Consider the following 16,094-nt stretch of genomic DNA (forward strand, 5'->3'; position numbering starts at 1 on the left):
CTGTACATAGCACATCTATAATTTAGCCAAAACAACTACCTCTCCCCCTACTGTATTTATTTATTTTGCTCCTTTGCACCCCATTATTTCTATCTCTACTTTGCACATTCTTCCACTGCAAATCTACCATTCCAGTGTTTTACTTGCTATATTGTATTTACTTCGCCACCATGGCCTTTTTTTTGCCTTTACCTCCATTATCTCACCTCACTTGCTCACATTGTATATAGACATATTTTTCTACTGTATTATTGACTGTATGTTTGTTTTACGCCATGGGTAACTCTGTGTTGTTGTATGTGTCGAACTGCTTTGCTTTATCTTGGCCAGGTCACAGTTGTAAATGAGAACTTGTTCTCAACTGGCCTACCTGGTTAAATAAAGGTGAATCAGCTGACACGTTGAAAAAAGTAAAGATATTTATACTGTTTTCAGTTTTGTACATTAATATACGCAGTCTCCTGCTGAATCAATGCATAACTACCTGGCTCTGCTGCACCTGTAGCTCGTCTGTGAAAGCATTCTGGGAACCATCAGTTGAAACAGGTACAGGACGAGCGTGTTGCTTGACGTGACCACCAGGGGGCACTGTGGTGGCGACTCCTACTAGGACCAATCAGAACGGGGCTCTGGGTCGTTACCAGGGAAACCAGGGGGTTGAAGTCGGAAGGGATTTTTTACAAGGACCAACTCAAAGGCTACCGAAGGTACCGTTATTAGCCGTTATCTGGTTAAAATACGTTACCATTGAAGATGAAAATAGTATAAGTCAATTGGTGGTAGCTTTTGATATTTCGTGATTTGGTATTTTTTGTTGAATCTTTGTCTTTTTTGAACAAGCTAACGTTGCTGGCTGAGTTTACTGATGCCACATTGCCCGGCTAGTGACTGTTACAGTACGGTAATAACGGTTAGCTACAGAGCTAACAGATTCCCGACATCAAGAACAATCTCCTAATCAATGAACTGTTCCTGGTACAGTTAGCTAACGTTACCTTTGCTTGCTTTCAGAGAAGCTAGTAAATAGCAATTCGCTAAGTTAGCTTGCTAGCCTAAAACAAATCGCATGGTGCTGATTTAGAGGCTAGTAAAGCTTAACTAGCAAGTTCTATCCCCCCATGGCATATGGTTTTACGCCCTACTGACTTGAATTCCTCTGAGGAAGAGGGTTGGCTGACTGCCTCTGTTATGGTGTGCAGAACCTATGTACAGCTAGCTAGCTAGTTAAAAGCAATGGCTGGCATTCATGCTGAAGCAAGACATGGGACCCTGCTACTGGACTTTAGCTGAACCCCCTGGAGGAAAGACAACCGCGGGACCTGCCTTGTTGTGATCGGATCCTGAAATGATTTGGTTCAGAAGAACAGCCCGCAGCGGCAGCGTCCCCAGTCGATTCAACCCGCACTGAAAAGGTGAGTCACTCAGTCACAAGCCGACATCATTATCAGCTTCCCTTTTAGAACGGGATGCTGCTTCTGTTCTTCTGGCTACAAGCAAGATAATGATGCTGATATGGAAGGCTTGCTAGCCAGCTACAGAGATAATGATGCTGATATGGAAGGCTTGCTAGCCAGCTAGCTACAGTACAGAGATAATGATGCTGATATGCTAGGCATGCTAGCCAGCTAGCTACAGTACAGAGATAATGATGCTGATATGGTAGGCATGCTAGCCAGCTAGCTACCGTACAGAGATAATGATGCTGATATGGTAGGCTTGCTAGCCAGCTAGCTACAGTACAGAGATAATGATGCTGATATGCTAGACATGCTAGCCAGCTAGCTACAGTACAGAGATAATGATGCTGCTATGGAAGGCTTGCTAGCCAGCTAGCTACAGCACAGAGATAATGATGCTGATAAGTACGTAGATAATGATGCTGATATGGTAGGCATGCTAGCCAGCTAGCTACAGTACAGAGATAATGATGCTGATATGGTAGGCATGCTAGCCAGCTAGCTACAGTACATAGATAATGATGCTGATATGGTAGGCATGCTAGCCAGCTAGCTACAGTACAGAGATAATGATGCTGATATGGTAGGCATGCTAGCCAGCTAGCTACAGTACATAGATAATGATGCTGATATGGTAGGCATGCTAGCCAGCTAGCTACAGAGCAGAGTAATGATGAGCTGACTGGTTTCAGAAACACCCGGCATTTACATTTACATTTACATTTAAGTCATTTAGCAGACGCTCTTATCCAGAGCGACTTACAAATTGGTGCATTCACCTAATGACATCCAGTGGAACAGCCACTTTACAATAGTGCATCTACATCTTTTAAGGGGGGGGGGGGGGGCAGAAGGATTGCTTTATCCTATCCTAGGTATTCCTTGAAGAGGTGGGGTTTCAGGTGTCTCCGGAAGGTGGTGATTGACTCCGCTGTCCTGGCGTCGTGAGGGAGTTTGTTCCACCATTGGGGTGCCAGAGCAGCGAACAGTTTTGACTGGGCTGAGCGGGAACTGTACTTCCTCAGTGGTAGGGAGGCGAGCAGGCCAGAGGTGGATGAACGCAGTGCCCTTGTTTGGGTGTAGGGCCTGATCAGAGCCTGAAGGTACTGAGGTGCCGTTCCCCTCACAGCTCCGTAGGCAAGCACCATGGTCTTGTAGCGGATGCGAGCTTCAACTGGAAGCCAGTGGAGAGAGCGGAGGAGCGGGGTGACGTGAGAGAACTTGGGAAGGTTGAACACCAGACGGGCTGCGGCGTTCTGGATGAGTTGTAGGGGTTTGATGGCACAGGCAGGGAGCCCAGCCAACAGCGAGTTGCAGTAATCCAGACGGGAGATGACAAGTGCCTGGATTAGGACCTGTGCCGCTTCCTGTGTGAGGCAGGGTCGTACTCTGCGGATGTTGTAGAGCATGAACCTACAGGAACGGGCCACCGCCTTGATGTTAGTTGAGAACGACAGGGTGTTGTCCAGGATCACGCCAAGGTTCTTAGCGCTCTGGGAGGAGGACACAATGGAGTTGTCAACCGTGATGGCGAGATCATGGAACGGGCAGTCCTTCCCCGGGAGGAAGAGCAGCTCCGTCTTGCCGAGGTTCAGCTTGAGGTGGTGATCCGTCATCCACACTGATATGTCTGCCAGACATGCAGAGATGCGATTCGCCACCTGGTCATCAGAAGGGGGAAAGGAGAAGATTAGTTGTGTGTCGTCTGCATAGCAATGATAGGAGAGACCATGTGAGGTTATGACAGAGCCAAGTGACTTGGTGTATAGCGAGAATAGGAGAGGGCCTAGAACAGAGCCCTGGGGGACACCAGTGGTGAGAGCGCGTGGTGAGGAGACAGATTCTCGCCACGCCACCTGGTAGGAGCGACCTGTCAGGTAGGACGCAATCCAAGCGTGGGCCGCGCCGGAGATGCCCAGCTCGGAGAGGGTGGAGAGGAGGATCTGATGGTTCACAGTATCGAAGGCAGCCGATAGGTCTAGAAGGATGAGAGCAGAGGAAAGAGAGTTAGCTTTAGCAGTGCGGAGCGCCTCCGTGATACAGAGAAGAGCAGTCTCAGTTGAGTGACTAGTCTTGAAACCTGACTGATTTGGATCAAGAAGGTCATTCTGAGAGAGATAGCAGGAGAGCTGGCCAAGGACGGCACGTTCAAGAGTTTTGGAGAGAAAAGAAAGAAGGGATACTGGTCTGTAGTTGTTGACATCGGAGGGATCGAGTGTAGGTTTTTTCAGAAGGGGTGCAACTCTCGCTCTCTTGAAGACGGAAGGGACGTAGCCAGCGGTCAGGGATGAGTTGATGAGCGAGGTGAGGTAAGGGAGAAGGTCTCCGGAGATGGTCTGGAGAAGAGAGGAGGGGATAGGGTCAAGCGGGCAGGTTGTTGGGCGGCCGGCCGTCACAAGACGCGAGATTTCATCTGGAGAGAGGGGAGAGAAAGAGGTCAAAGCACAGGGTAGGGCAGTGTGAGCAGAACCAGCGGTGTCGTTTGACTTAGCAAACGAGGATCGGATGTCGTCGACCTTCTTTTCAAAATGGTTGACGAAGTCGTCTGCAGAGAGGGAGGAGGGGGGGGGAGGGGGAGGAGGATTCAGGAGGGAGGAGAAGGTGGCAAAGAGCTTCCTAGGGTTAGAGGCAGATGCTTGGAATTTAGAGTGGTAGAAAGTGGCTTTAGCAGCAGAGACAGAAGAGGAAAATGTAGAGAGGAGGGAGTGAAAGGATGCCAGGTCCGCAGGGAGGCGAGTTTTCCTCCATTTCCGCTCGGCTGCCCGGAGCCCTGTTCTGTGAGCTCGCAATGAGTCGTCGAGCCACGGAGCGGGAGGGGAGGACCGAGCCGGCCTGGAGGATAGGGGACATAGAGAGTCAAAGGATGCAGAAAGGGAGGAGAGGAGGGTTGAGGAGGCAGAATCAGGAGATAGGTTGGAGAAGGTTTGGGCAGAGGGAAGAGATGATAGGATGGAAGAGGAGAGAGTAGCGGGGGAGAGAGAGCGAAGGTTGGGACGGCGCGATACCATCCGAGTAGGGGCAGTGTGGGAAGTGTTGGACGAGAGCGAGAGGGAAAAGGATACAAGGTAGTGGTCGGAGACTTGGAGGGGAGTTGCAATGAGGTTAGTGGAAGAACAGCATCTAGTAAAGATGAGGTCAAGCGTATTGCCTGCCTTGTGAGTAGGGGGGGAAGGTGAGAGGGTGAGGTCAAAAGAGGAGAGGAGTGGAAAGAAGGAGGCAGAGAGGAATGAGTCAAAGGTAGACATGGGGAGGTTAAAGTCACCCAGAACTGTGAGAGGTGAGCCGTCCTCAGGAAAGGAGCTTATCAAGGCATCAAGCTCATTGATGAACTCTCCAAGGGAACCTGGAGGGCGATAAATGATAAGGATGTTAAGCTTGAAAGGGCTGGTAACTGTGACAGCATGGAATTCAAAGGAGGCGATAGACAGATGGGTAAGGGGAGAAAGAGAGAATGACCACTTGGGAGAGATGAGGATCCCGGTGCCACCACCCCGCTGACCAGAAGCTCTCGGGGTGTGCGAGAACACGTGGGCAGACGAAGAGAGAGCAGTAGGAGTAGCAGTGTTATCTGTGGTGAGCCATGTTTCCGTCAGTGCCAAGAAGTCGAGGGACTGGAGGGACGCATAGGCTGAGATGAGCTCTGCCTTGTTGGCCGCGGATCGGCAGTTCCAGAGGCTACCGGAGACCTGGAACTCCACGTGGGTCGTGCGGGCTGGGACCACCAGGTTAGGGTGGGCGCGGCCACGCGGTGTGAGGCGTTTGTATGGTCTGTGCAGAGAGGAGAGAACAGGGATAGACAGACACATATTTGACAGGCTACAGAAGAGGCTACGCTAAAGCAAAGGAGATTAGAATGACAAGTGGGCTACACGTCTCGAATGTTCAGAAAGTTAAGCTTACGTAGCAAAAAATCAATAAAATTACAAATCTTATTGACTAAAATGATATAGTACTGCTGGCTGGTGAAGTAGCCTGGCTAGCAGTAGCTGCGTTGTTGAAAGTGAAGCTGGCTAGGTGACCTCGACAGTTTCTCTAAATTTCTCTAAACTACACAATTATCATGGATACAAGGACAGCAAAGACAACTAGCTAACACTACGCTAATCAAGTCGTTCCGTTGTAATGTAAGTTTCTACAGTGCTGCTATTCGGTAGAAGTTGGCTAGCTAGCAGTGTTAGCTAGCAGTGTTGGCTAGGTAGGAGGACAGCAGCGCGGCAGGCGAAACTAGCTGGCTAGCTAACCGATAATTACTCAAAGTTACACAATTATCTTAGATACAAAGCTAGCAAAGAAAACTATGTAGCTAGCTAACACTACACAAAACAAGTCGTTCCGTTGTATTGTAATCGTTTCTACAATGCTCTTCGGTGGCAAGCTGGCTAGCTAGCAGTGTTGGCTACGTTGCGTTAATTTCGAACGAAAATAGCTCGCTAGCGAACCTCAATAACGACGCAATTATGTTTGATAAAAGACGGCTATGTAGCTAGCTAAGATCAAACAAATCAAACCGTTGTACTGTAATGAAAATGAAAATCAGACCGTTGTACTATAATGAAATGTAATGAAAAGTTATACTACTATTCGGTAGACGGTGGACGTTTGCTAGCTGCTGGCAGATAGCAGTGGACAACGAGACGACGAAATACGATAATTACGCAGTTATCTTTGATACACAGACGGCTATGTAGCGGCTATGTAGCTAGTTAAGAAGAAATTGCTAAGGTTGGACAAATTAAATCGTTGTACTATAATGAAATGTAATGAAAAGTTATAAAAGTTATACTACCTGCAGAGCGAATGCAGAGCGAATGCAAACGCGACCGCTCGCCCCAAACCGGATATTGCCCGGCCTGCACACAAACATTTGGATTGTGTTTTAGTGTTAGCTAGTGGTCATGTAGGTACAGTACAGCCCTCACCTGAATAGGTACTGACCTGTAACCAAAACTATGCAAAATGGTCTTCCTTAATTACATCCTTCAAAATAGGCATAAATGACATGGATGATACGGTAAGTTAATTTCAATAACAATGTTATATGATGTGTGAATAATGCAGCAATGACCAGAGTTCTGATGCTTTTCTCTCTCTCTCTCTCTCTCTCTCTCTCTCTCTCTCTCTCTCTCTCTCCTCTCTCTCCTCTCTCCTCTCTCTCTCTCTCTCTCTCTCTCTCTCCTCTCTCTCTCTCTCTCTCTCTCTCTCTCTCTCTCTCTCTCTCTCTCTCTCTCCTCTCTCTCTCTCTCCTCTCTCTCTCTCTCTCTCTCTCTCTCTCTCTCTCTCTCTCTCTCTCTCTCTCTCTCTCTCTCTCTCTCTCTCTCTCTCTCTCTCTCTCTCTCTCTCTCTCCCTCTCTCCAGAAGGCGTCCCGTCCCTCCCTCCAGAAGGCGTCCCCTCCCTCCAGAAGGCGTCCCCTCCCTCCCTCCAGAAGGCGTCCCCTCCCTCCCTCCAGAAGGCGTCCCCTCCCTCCCTCCAGAAGGCGTCCCCTCCCTCCCTCCAGAAGGCGTCCCCCCTCCCTCCAGAAGGCGTCCCCCCCTCCCTCCAGAAGGCGTCCCCCCCCATATGGATGTGTGTAAACCCAACCCCAACCGTACGGCCCCAGTGAGTGAGGCTGGGCCCCGGCGGGACCTTCCTCTGTGCTCCAGGACCAACGGGTGGAGCTGGCCTCCACACCCCTTCCAGTTCCTGGCATGGCTCCTCTACCTCTTCTTTGCTGTCACCGGGTTTGGAGTGTTTGTCCCCTTGCTTCCCTCCCACTGGATCCCTGCTGGCTACATCGTATCCTCTCCATCATTGTATACGGTCGATCACAATCTGAATGTGGGATGCACTCATTGTAATGGGGTTCAATGGTTCTGCTCAGAGTGACAGCGTTGTGGTGATCGCCTCAGCAACACATACAGTAGGATAACAGCCTAGTGGTCAAATCAATGGTGCAATCAAGTAGACTTATCTACAGGGTTGGGGTCCGTTCAATCTCATCTGAAGTCAACTAAAAAGGGGTCCTCAAACCTACGACCAACAATGTATTGGCATCCTATGTTCCTATTGGGTAGTATGAATCTTCTGTTCCTATTGGGTAGTATGAATCCTCTGTTCCTATTGGGTAGTATGAATCCTCTGTTCCTATTGGGTAGTATGAATCCCCTGTTCCTATTGGGTAGTATGAATCCCCTGTTCCTATTGGGTAGTATGAATCCCCTGTTCCTATTGGGTAGTATGAATCCTCTGTTCCTATTGGGTAGTATGGAATCCTCTGTTCCTATTGGGTAGTATGGAATCCTCTGTTACTATTGGGTAGTATGAATCCTCTGTTCCTATTGGGTAGTATGAATCCTCTGTTCCTATTGGGTAGTATGAATCCTCTGTTCCTATTGGGTACTATTTGAACTGACATGATGGAGTAGAATGAAGCTAACCCTACTCTTACTGACAGACTGTCCATAAAGCATCCTGTTCTGTTAGTATTGAGGTTACACCACTACAGCACGCAGCACCAGGTCCTTAACTGCCTCCCGTCTCCAGTGCACGGGCATCATGTTTGTGTGTCACCTGTTTGTCCACCTGATGGCGGTTTCCGTCGACCCCGCGGACTACAACGTCAGGGCCAAGAGCTACCACGGACCCGTGCCCGTGTTCGACCGCACCAAACATGCCCACGTCATCGAGAACTGCCACTGCTACCTCTGTGAAGTAGACGTGTGAGTACTCTCTTTGTAAAGCCTCACAGAGAAATATCACCTCTGTGAAGTAGACGTGTGAGTACTCTCTTTGTGAAGCCTCACAGAGAAATATCACCTCTGTGAAGTAGACGTGTGAGTACTCTCTTTGTAAAGCCTCACAGAGAAATATCACCTCTGTGAAGTAGACGTGTGAGTACTCTCTTTGTAAAGCCTCACAGAGAAATATCACCTCTGTGAAGTAGACGTGTGAGTACTCTCTTTGTAAAGCCTCAGAGAGAAATATCACCTCTGTGAAGTAGACGTGTGAGTACTCTCTTTGTAAAGCCTCACAGAGAAATATCACCTCTGTGAAGTAGACGTGTGAGTACTCTCTTTGTAAAGCCTCAGAGAGAAATATCACCTCTGTGAAGTAGACGTGTGAGTACTCTCTTTGTGAAGCCTCACAGAGAAATATCACCTCTGTGAAGTAGACGTGTGAGTACTCTCTTTGTGAAGCCTCACAGAGAAATATCACCTCTGTGAAGTAGACAGCCTCACAGAGAAATATCACCTCTGTGAAGTAGCCTTGTGAGTACTCTCTTTGTAAAGCCTCACAGAGAAATGTCACCTCGTGATCACCTCATCATCTGTCATGAGTGAGCAGAAACAGCCAAAAGCCCAGCAGCCCATAACTACCAGCTCATATGGTGAGCCCTGCCCTGGGGGTCTGTAGTGTTCAGGGCCAGTCACATTGTGTATGAATATGTGTTTCTCTACTGAGACATGTCTGGTGTGTTGCAGGGGGCCCAAATCCAAACACTGCAGTGCCTGTAACAAGTGTGTTGCTAGTTTTGACCATCACTGCAGGTGGCTCAACAACTGTGTGGGGAGCAGGAATTACTGGTCAGTATCTCTCTCTGTCTCTGTCTGTCTCTCTCCTCTCTGTCTGTCTCTGTCTCTCTCCTCTCTGTCTGTCTCTGTCCTCTGTCCTCTCTCTCTGTCTCTCTCCTCTCTCTCTCTCCTCTGTCTCTCTCCTCTGTCTCTCTCCTCTGTCTCTGTCTCTGTCTCTCTCCTCTCTGTCTGTCTCTGTCTCTCTCCTCTCTGTCTCTCTCCTCTGTCTCTCTACTCTGTCTCTGTCTCTCTCCTCTGTCTCTCTCCTCTGTCTCTCTCCTCTGTCTCTGTCTCTGTCTCTCTCCTCTGTCTCTCTCCTCTGTCTCTGTCTCTCTCCTCTGTCTCTCTCCTCTGTCTCTGTCTCTCTCCTCTGTCTCTCTCCTCTGTCTCTGTCTCTGTCTCTGTCTCTCTCCTCTGTCTCTCTCTGTCTCTGTCTCTGTCTGTCTCTCTCTCTCTCTCTCTCTCTGCATTGTTTATTTGTATCTTATCTACTCTCTCATTCTGCCCCTCTCTTTCCCTCATTCTCCCTCTCTCCTCATCTCCATCTCACCACATATAGGCTGTATACAAGTATGTAACTAGCCGTAGTGTTCACTTCAAAGTATGTAACTATCCATAGTGTTCACTTCAAAGTATGTAACTAGCCATAGTGTTCACTTCAAAGTATGTAACTATCCATAGTGTTCACTTCAAAGTATGTAACTAGTCATAGTGTTCACTTCAAAGTATGTAACTATGCATAGTGTTCACTTCAAAGTATGTAACTATGCATAGTGTTCACTTCAAAGTATGTAACTATCCATAGTGTTCACTTCAAAGTATGTAACTATGCATAGTGTTCACTTCAAAGTATGTAACTATGCATAGTGTTCACTTCAAAGTATGTAACTATGCATAGTGTTCACTTCAAAGTATGTAACTAGTCATAGTGTTCACTTCAAAGTATGTAACTATCCATAGTGTTCACTTCAAAGTATGTAACTATGCATAGTGTTCACTTCAAAGTATGTAACTATGCATAGTGTTCACTTCAAAGTATGTAACTAGTCATAGTGTTCACTTCAAAGTATGTAACTATCCATAGTGTTCACTTCAAAGTATGTAACTATGCATAGTGTTCACTTCAAAGTATGTAACTATGCATAGTCACTGAACATGCTCAAAGCTTTATTGTTGCCTTTTTCACCCCTCACTAATATAGCTGTTATAGACAATATATCATATCCTAACCTCCCATCACTCTGTGTTCATGTACCCTATCCTCTCTCTCTACCCCAGGCTCTTCCTGAACAGTGTGATCTCTGTGTTCATGTACCCTATCCTCTCTCTCTCTCCCCCAGGCTCTTCCTGAACAGTGTGATCTCTGTGTTCATGTACCCTCTCCTCTCTCTCTACCCCAGGCTCTTCCTGAACAGTGTGATCTCTGTGTTCATGTACCCTCTCCTCTCTCTCTACCCCAGGCTCTTCCTGAACAGTGTGATCTCTGTGTTCATGTACCCTCTCCTCTCTCTCTCTACCCCAGGCTCTTCCTGAACAGTGTGATCTCTGTGTTCATGTACCCTCTCCTCTCTCTCTCTACCCCAGGCTCTTCCTGAACAGTGTGGTCTCTGGCTCATGTACCCTCTCCTCTCTCTCTCTACTCCAGTCTCTTCCTGAACAGTGTGATCTCTGTGTTCATGTACCCTATCCTCTCTCTCTACCCCAGGCTCTTCCTGAACAGTGTGGTCTCTGTGTTCATGTACCCTCTCCTCTCCTCTCTCTACCCCAGACTCTTCCTGAACAGTGTGGTCTCTGTGTTCATGTACCCTCTCCTCTCCTCTCTCTACCCCAGACTCTTCCTGAACAGTGTGATCTCTGTGTTCATGTACCCTCTCCTCTCTCTCTACCCCAGGCTCTTCCTGAACAGTGTGATGTCTGTGTTCATGTACCCTCTCCTCTCCTCTCTCTCTACCCCAGGCTCTTCCTGAACAGTGTGATCTCTGTGTTCATGTACCCTCTCCTCTCCCCTCTCTCTACCCCAGGCTCTTCCTGAACAGTGTGGTCTCTGTGTTCATGTACCCTCTCCTCTCTCTCTACCCCAGACTCTTCCTGAACAGTGTGATCTCTGTGTTCATGTACCCTCTCCTCTCTCTCTACCCCAGGCTCTTCCTGAACAGTGTGATCTCTGTGTTCATGTACCCTCTCCTCTCCCCTCTCTCTACCCCAGGCTCTTCCTGAACAGTGTGGTCTCTGTGTTCATGTACCCTCTCCTCTCTCTCTACCCCAGACTCTTCCTGAACAGTGTGATCTCTGTGTTCATGTACCCTCTCCTCTCTCTCTACCCCAGGCTCTTCCTGAACAGTGTGATCTCTGTGTTCATGTACCCTCTCCTCTCCCCTCTCTCTACCCCAGGCTCTTCCTGAACAGTGTGGTCTCTGTGTTCATGTACCCTCTCCTCTCTCTCTACCCCAGACTCTTCCTGAACAGTGTGATCTCTGTGTTCATTTTCCCCTCTCCTCTCTCTCTACCCCAGGCTCTTCCTGAACAGTGTGGTCTCTGTGTTCATGTACCCTATCCTCTCTCTCTACCCCAGACTCTTCCTGAACAGTGTGATCTCTGTGTTCATGTACCCTATCCTCTCTCTCTACCCCAGGCTCTTCCTGAACAGTGTGATCTCTGTGTTCATGTACCCTATCCTCTCTCTCTCTCTACCCCAGGCTCTTCCTGAACAGTGTGATCTCTGTGTTCATGTACCCTATCCTCTCTCTCTCTCTACCCCAGGCTCTTCCTGAACAGTGTGATCTCTGTGTTCATGTACCCTCTCCTCTCTCTCTCTACCCCAGGCTCTTCCTGAACAGTGTGATCTCTGCTCTGCTGGGTATATGCCTGGTGGTGGTCATCGCCAGTTACATCTTCATCGAGTTCTTCTTGGACCCCTCAAAGCTGCGCACTGATAAACACTTCCAAGGTAAACCCTGGTAACTGATAAACACTTCCAAGGTAAACCCTGGTAACTGGTACTGATAAACACTTCCAAGGTAAACCCTGGTACCTGGCACTGATAAACACTTCCAAGGTAAACCCTGGTACCTGGCACTGATAAACACTTCCAAGGTAAACCCTGGTACTGATAAACACTTCCAAGGTAAACCCTGGCACTGATAAACACTTCCAAGGTAAACCCTGGTACTGATAAACACTTCCAAGGTAAACCCTGGTACTGATAAACACTTCCAAGGTAAACCCTGGTACCTGGTACTGATAAACACTTCCAAGGTAAACCCTGGTACCTGGTACTGATAAACACTTCTAAGGTAAACCCTGGTACTGATAAACACTTCCAAGGTAAACCCTGGTACTGATAAACACTTCCAAGGTAAACCCTGGTACTGATAAACACTTCCAAGGTAAGCCCTGGTACTGGTACTGATAAACACTTCCAAGGTAAACCCTGGTACTGATAAACACTTCCAAGGTAAACCCTGGTACTGATAAACACTTCCAAGGTAAACCCTGGTACTGATAAACACTTCCAAGGTAAACCCTGGTACTGATAAACACTTCCAAGGTAAACCCTGGTACCTGGTACTGATAAACACTTCCAAGGTAAACCCTGGTACTGATAAACACTTCCAAGGTAAACCCTGATAATGATAAACACTTCCAAGGTAAACCCTGGTAATGATAAACACTTCCAAGGTAAACCCTGGTAACTGGTACTGATAAACACTTCCAAGGTAAACCCTGGTACTGATAAACACTTCCAAGGTAAACCCTGGTACCTGGTACTGATAAACACTTCCAAGGTAAACCCTGGTACTGAAACACTTCCAAGGTAAACCCTGGTAACTGGTACTGATAAACACTTCCAAGGTAAACCCTGGTACTGATAAACACTTCCAAGGTAAACCCTGGTACTGATAAACACTTCCAAGGTAAACCCTGGTACTGATAAACACTTCCAAGGTAAACCCTGGTACTGATAAACACTTCCAAGGTAAACCCTGGTAACTGATAAACACTTCCAAGGTAAACCCTGGTACTGATAAACACTTCCAAGGTAAACCCTGGTACCTGGTACTGATAAACACTTCCAAGGTAAACCCTGGTAATGATAAACACTTCCAAGGTAAACCCTGGTACTGATAAACACTTCCAAGGTAAACCCTGGTACCTGGTACTGATAAACACTTCCAAGGTAAACCCTGGCACTGATAAACACTTCCAAGGTAAACCCTGGCACTGATAAACACTTCCAAGGTAAACCCTGGTACTGAAACACTTCCAAGGTAAACCCTGGTACTGATAAACACTTCCAAGGTAAACCCTGGCACTGATAAACACTTCCAAGGTAAACCCTGGTACTGATAAACACTTCCAAGGTAAACCCTGGTACTGATAAACACTTCCAAGGTAAACCCTGGTACTGATAAACACTTCCAAGGTAAACCCTGGCACTGATAAACACTTCCAAGGTAAACCCTGGTACCTGGTACTGATAAACACTTCCAAGGCAAACCCTGGTACCTGGTACTGATAAACACTTCCAAGGTAAACCCTGGTACCTAATAAACACTTCCAAGGTAAACCCTGGTACTGATAAACACTTCCAAGGTAAACCCTGGTACCTGGTACTGATAAACACTTCCAAGGTAAACCCTGGTACTGATAAACACTTCCAAGGTAAACCCTGGTACTGATAAACACTTCCAAGGTAAACCCTGGTACCTGGTACTGATAAACACTTCCAAGGTAAACCCTGGTACTGAAACACTTCCAAGGTAAACCCTGGTACTGATAAACACTTCCAAGGTAAACCCTGGTACCTGGTACTGATAAACACTTCCAAGGTAAACCCTGGTACTGAAACACTTCCAAGGTAAACCCTGGTACTGAAACACTTCCAAGGTAAACCCTGGTACTGATAAACACTTCCAAGGTAAACCCTGGTACTGAAACACTTCCAAGGTAAACCCTGGTACTGATAAACACTTCCAAGGTAAACCCTGGTACTGATAAACACTTCCAAGGTAAACCCTGGTACTGATAAACACTTCCAAGGTAAACCCTGGTACCTGGTACTGATAAACACTTCCAAGGCAAACCCTGGTACCTGGTACTGAAACACTTCCAAGGTAAACCCTGGTACTGATAAACACTTCCAAGGTAAACCCTGGTACTGATAAACACTTCCAAGGTAAACCCTGGTACTGATAAACACTTCCAAGGTAAACCCTGGTACTGATAAACACTTCCAAGGTAAACCCTGGTACCTGGTACTGATAAACACTTCCAAGGTAAACCCTGGTACTGATAAACACTTCCAAGGTAAACCCTGGTAATGATAAACACTTCCAAGGTAAACCCTGGTAATGATAAACACTTCCAAGGTAAACCCTGGTAACTGGTACTGATAAACACTTCCAAGGTAAACCCTGGTACTGATAAACACTTCCAAGGTAAACCCTGGTACCTGGTACTGATAAACACTTCCAAGGTAAACCCTGGTAATGATAAACACTTCCAAGGTAAACCCTGGTAACTGGTACTGATAAACACTTCCAAGGTAAACCCTGGTACTGATAAACACTTCCAAGGTAAACCCTGGTACCTGGTACTGATAAACACTTCTAAGGTAAACCCTGGTAACTGATAAACACTTCCAAGGTAAACCCTGGTACTGATAAACACTTCCAAGGTAAACCCTGGTACTGATAAACACTTCCAAGGTAAACCCTGGTACCTGGTACTGATAAACACTTCCAAGGTAAACCCTGGCACTGATAAACACTTCCAAGGTAAACCCTGGTACTGATAAACACTTCCAAGATAAACCCTGGTACTGAAACACTTCCAAGGTAAACCCTGGCACTGATAAACACTTCCAAGGTAAACCCTGGTACCTGATAAACACTTCCAAGGTAAACCCTGGTACTGATAAACACTTCCAAGGTAAACCCTGGCACTGATAAACACTTCCAAGGTAAACCCTGGTACTGATAAACACTTCCAAGGTAAACCCTGGTACTGATAAACACTTCCAAGGTAAACCCTGGCACTGATAAACACTTCCAAGGTAAACCCTGGTTCTGAAACACTTCCAAGGTAAATCAATCAATCTATCAGCTTTATTAATAGAGAGAGGGAGAGATTTTACTAAATGTGTCCACTCCTGAAGTCTGTGCTGATGTCCCTATGTCACAGGTGTCAAACTCATTCCATGGAGGGCCGAGTGTCTGCGGGTTTTCGCTCCACCCTTGTACTTGATTGATGAATTAACATCACTAATTAGTTAGGAACTCCCCACACCTGGTTGTCTAGGGCTTTATTGAAAGGAAAGACCAAAAACCTGCAGACACAAGGCCCTCCGTGGAATGAGTTTGACACCCCTGCCCTATGTTGTCTGTCTCTCTGCTCAGCAAGCGGGCGTCTATAGAGAGAGAAATAAGGAAGTAAAGATACAATGCAGGACTAGCTCTCTGTGTCCACTCCTGAAGTCTGTGCTGATGTCCCTACCTTGTCCCCCTCGCAGTGAAGAATGAGACGGTGGTGTGGTTTGTTTTCCTGCCCGTGGCTCCGGTCTCCACAGCAGGTCCAGCCATCCCTGCCCTGGCTGGCATCACCATCGCCCTGGGCCTGCTCTCTGCTCTGCTGCTGGGACATCTCCTCTGCTTCCACTTCTACCTCAGTGAGTTTAAACAATCTGGTTTATACATCATGGTTATGGCTGTGTCTGGCTGGCTGGTCCTCTGTATGTCTGTCTGCTGGGACACCGACTCTGTTTACACACGTATCCTGTACCTCAGTACGTCTATCTAGCTGGCTCACTTCGGGCAGTCCGAGAACTCACATTTTATATCTAACGTTTACCTAGCAACTAAGCATTTATATAACTAACTTTGTACTTTATACCTTAGTCAAAATCTCTCACAGTGTACACTTTGGTCATTCACATCTCAACAAGAGTCATATCATATCTGCCTCTCTTAGTGGGTACTATACAGAGTCAGTGCTGTGGTGAAATATTCATCCCTCCATAGTAACAGCAGCATTAGCCCCAGTGAATACAACAAGCTCCATAGCAACAGCCCCAGTGAATAACACCAGCTC

At 47.3% G+C, this 16,094-nt stretch overlaps 1 protein-coding gene across 1 annotated transcript in view; it reads left to right on the forward strand.

The window, feature by feature from the left end:
* Positions 1-6,991: 6,991 nt before the first annotated feature.
* The window catches only part of LOC129854507 (palmitoyltransferase ZDHHC1-like), a 51,357-nt gene continuing 42,254 nt past the window's right edge, over positions 6,992-16,094 (forward strand). Inside the window, exons 1-5 of the mRNA XM_055921624.1 lie at positions 6,992-7,230; positions 7,978-8,153; positions 8,916-9,017; positions 11,828-11,952; positions 15,517-15,672. Of these exons, the coding sequence (XP_055777599.1) occupies positions 7,015-7,230; positions 7,978-8,153; positions 8,916-9,017; positions 11,828-11,952; positions 15,517-15,672 (775 nt within the window). The 5' untranslated portion in view covers positions 6,992-7,014. The remainder of the gene's footprint in view (positions 7,231-7,977; positions 8,154-8,915; positions 9,018-11,827; positions 11,953-15,516; positions 15,673-16,094) is intronic.

The sequence above is a fragment of the Salvelinus fontinalis genome, chromosome 4 (genome assembly GCF_029448725.1).
Source record: "Salvelinus fontinalis isolate EN_2023a chromosome 4, ASM2944872v1, whole genome shotgun sequence".
In the NCBI taxonomy this organism is placed as follows: domain Eukaryota; kingdom Metazoa; phylum Chordata; class Actinopteri; order Salmoniformes; family Salmonidae; genus Salvelinus; species Salvelinus fontinalis.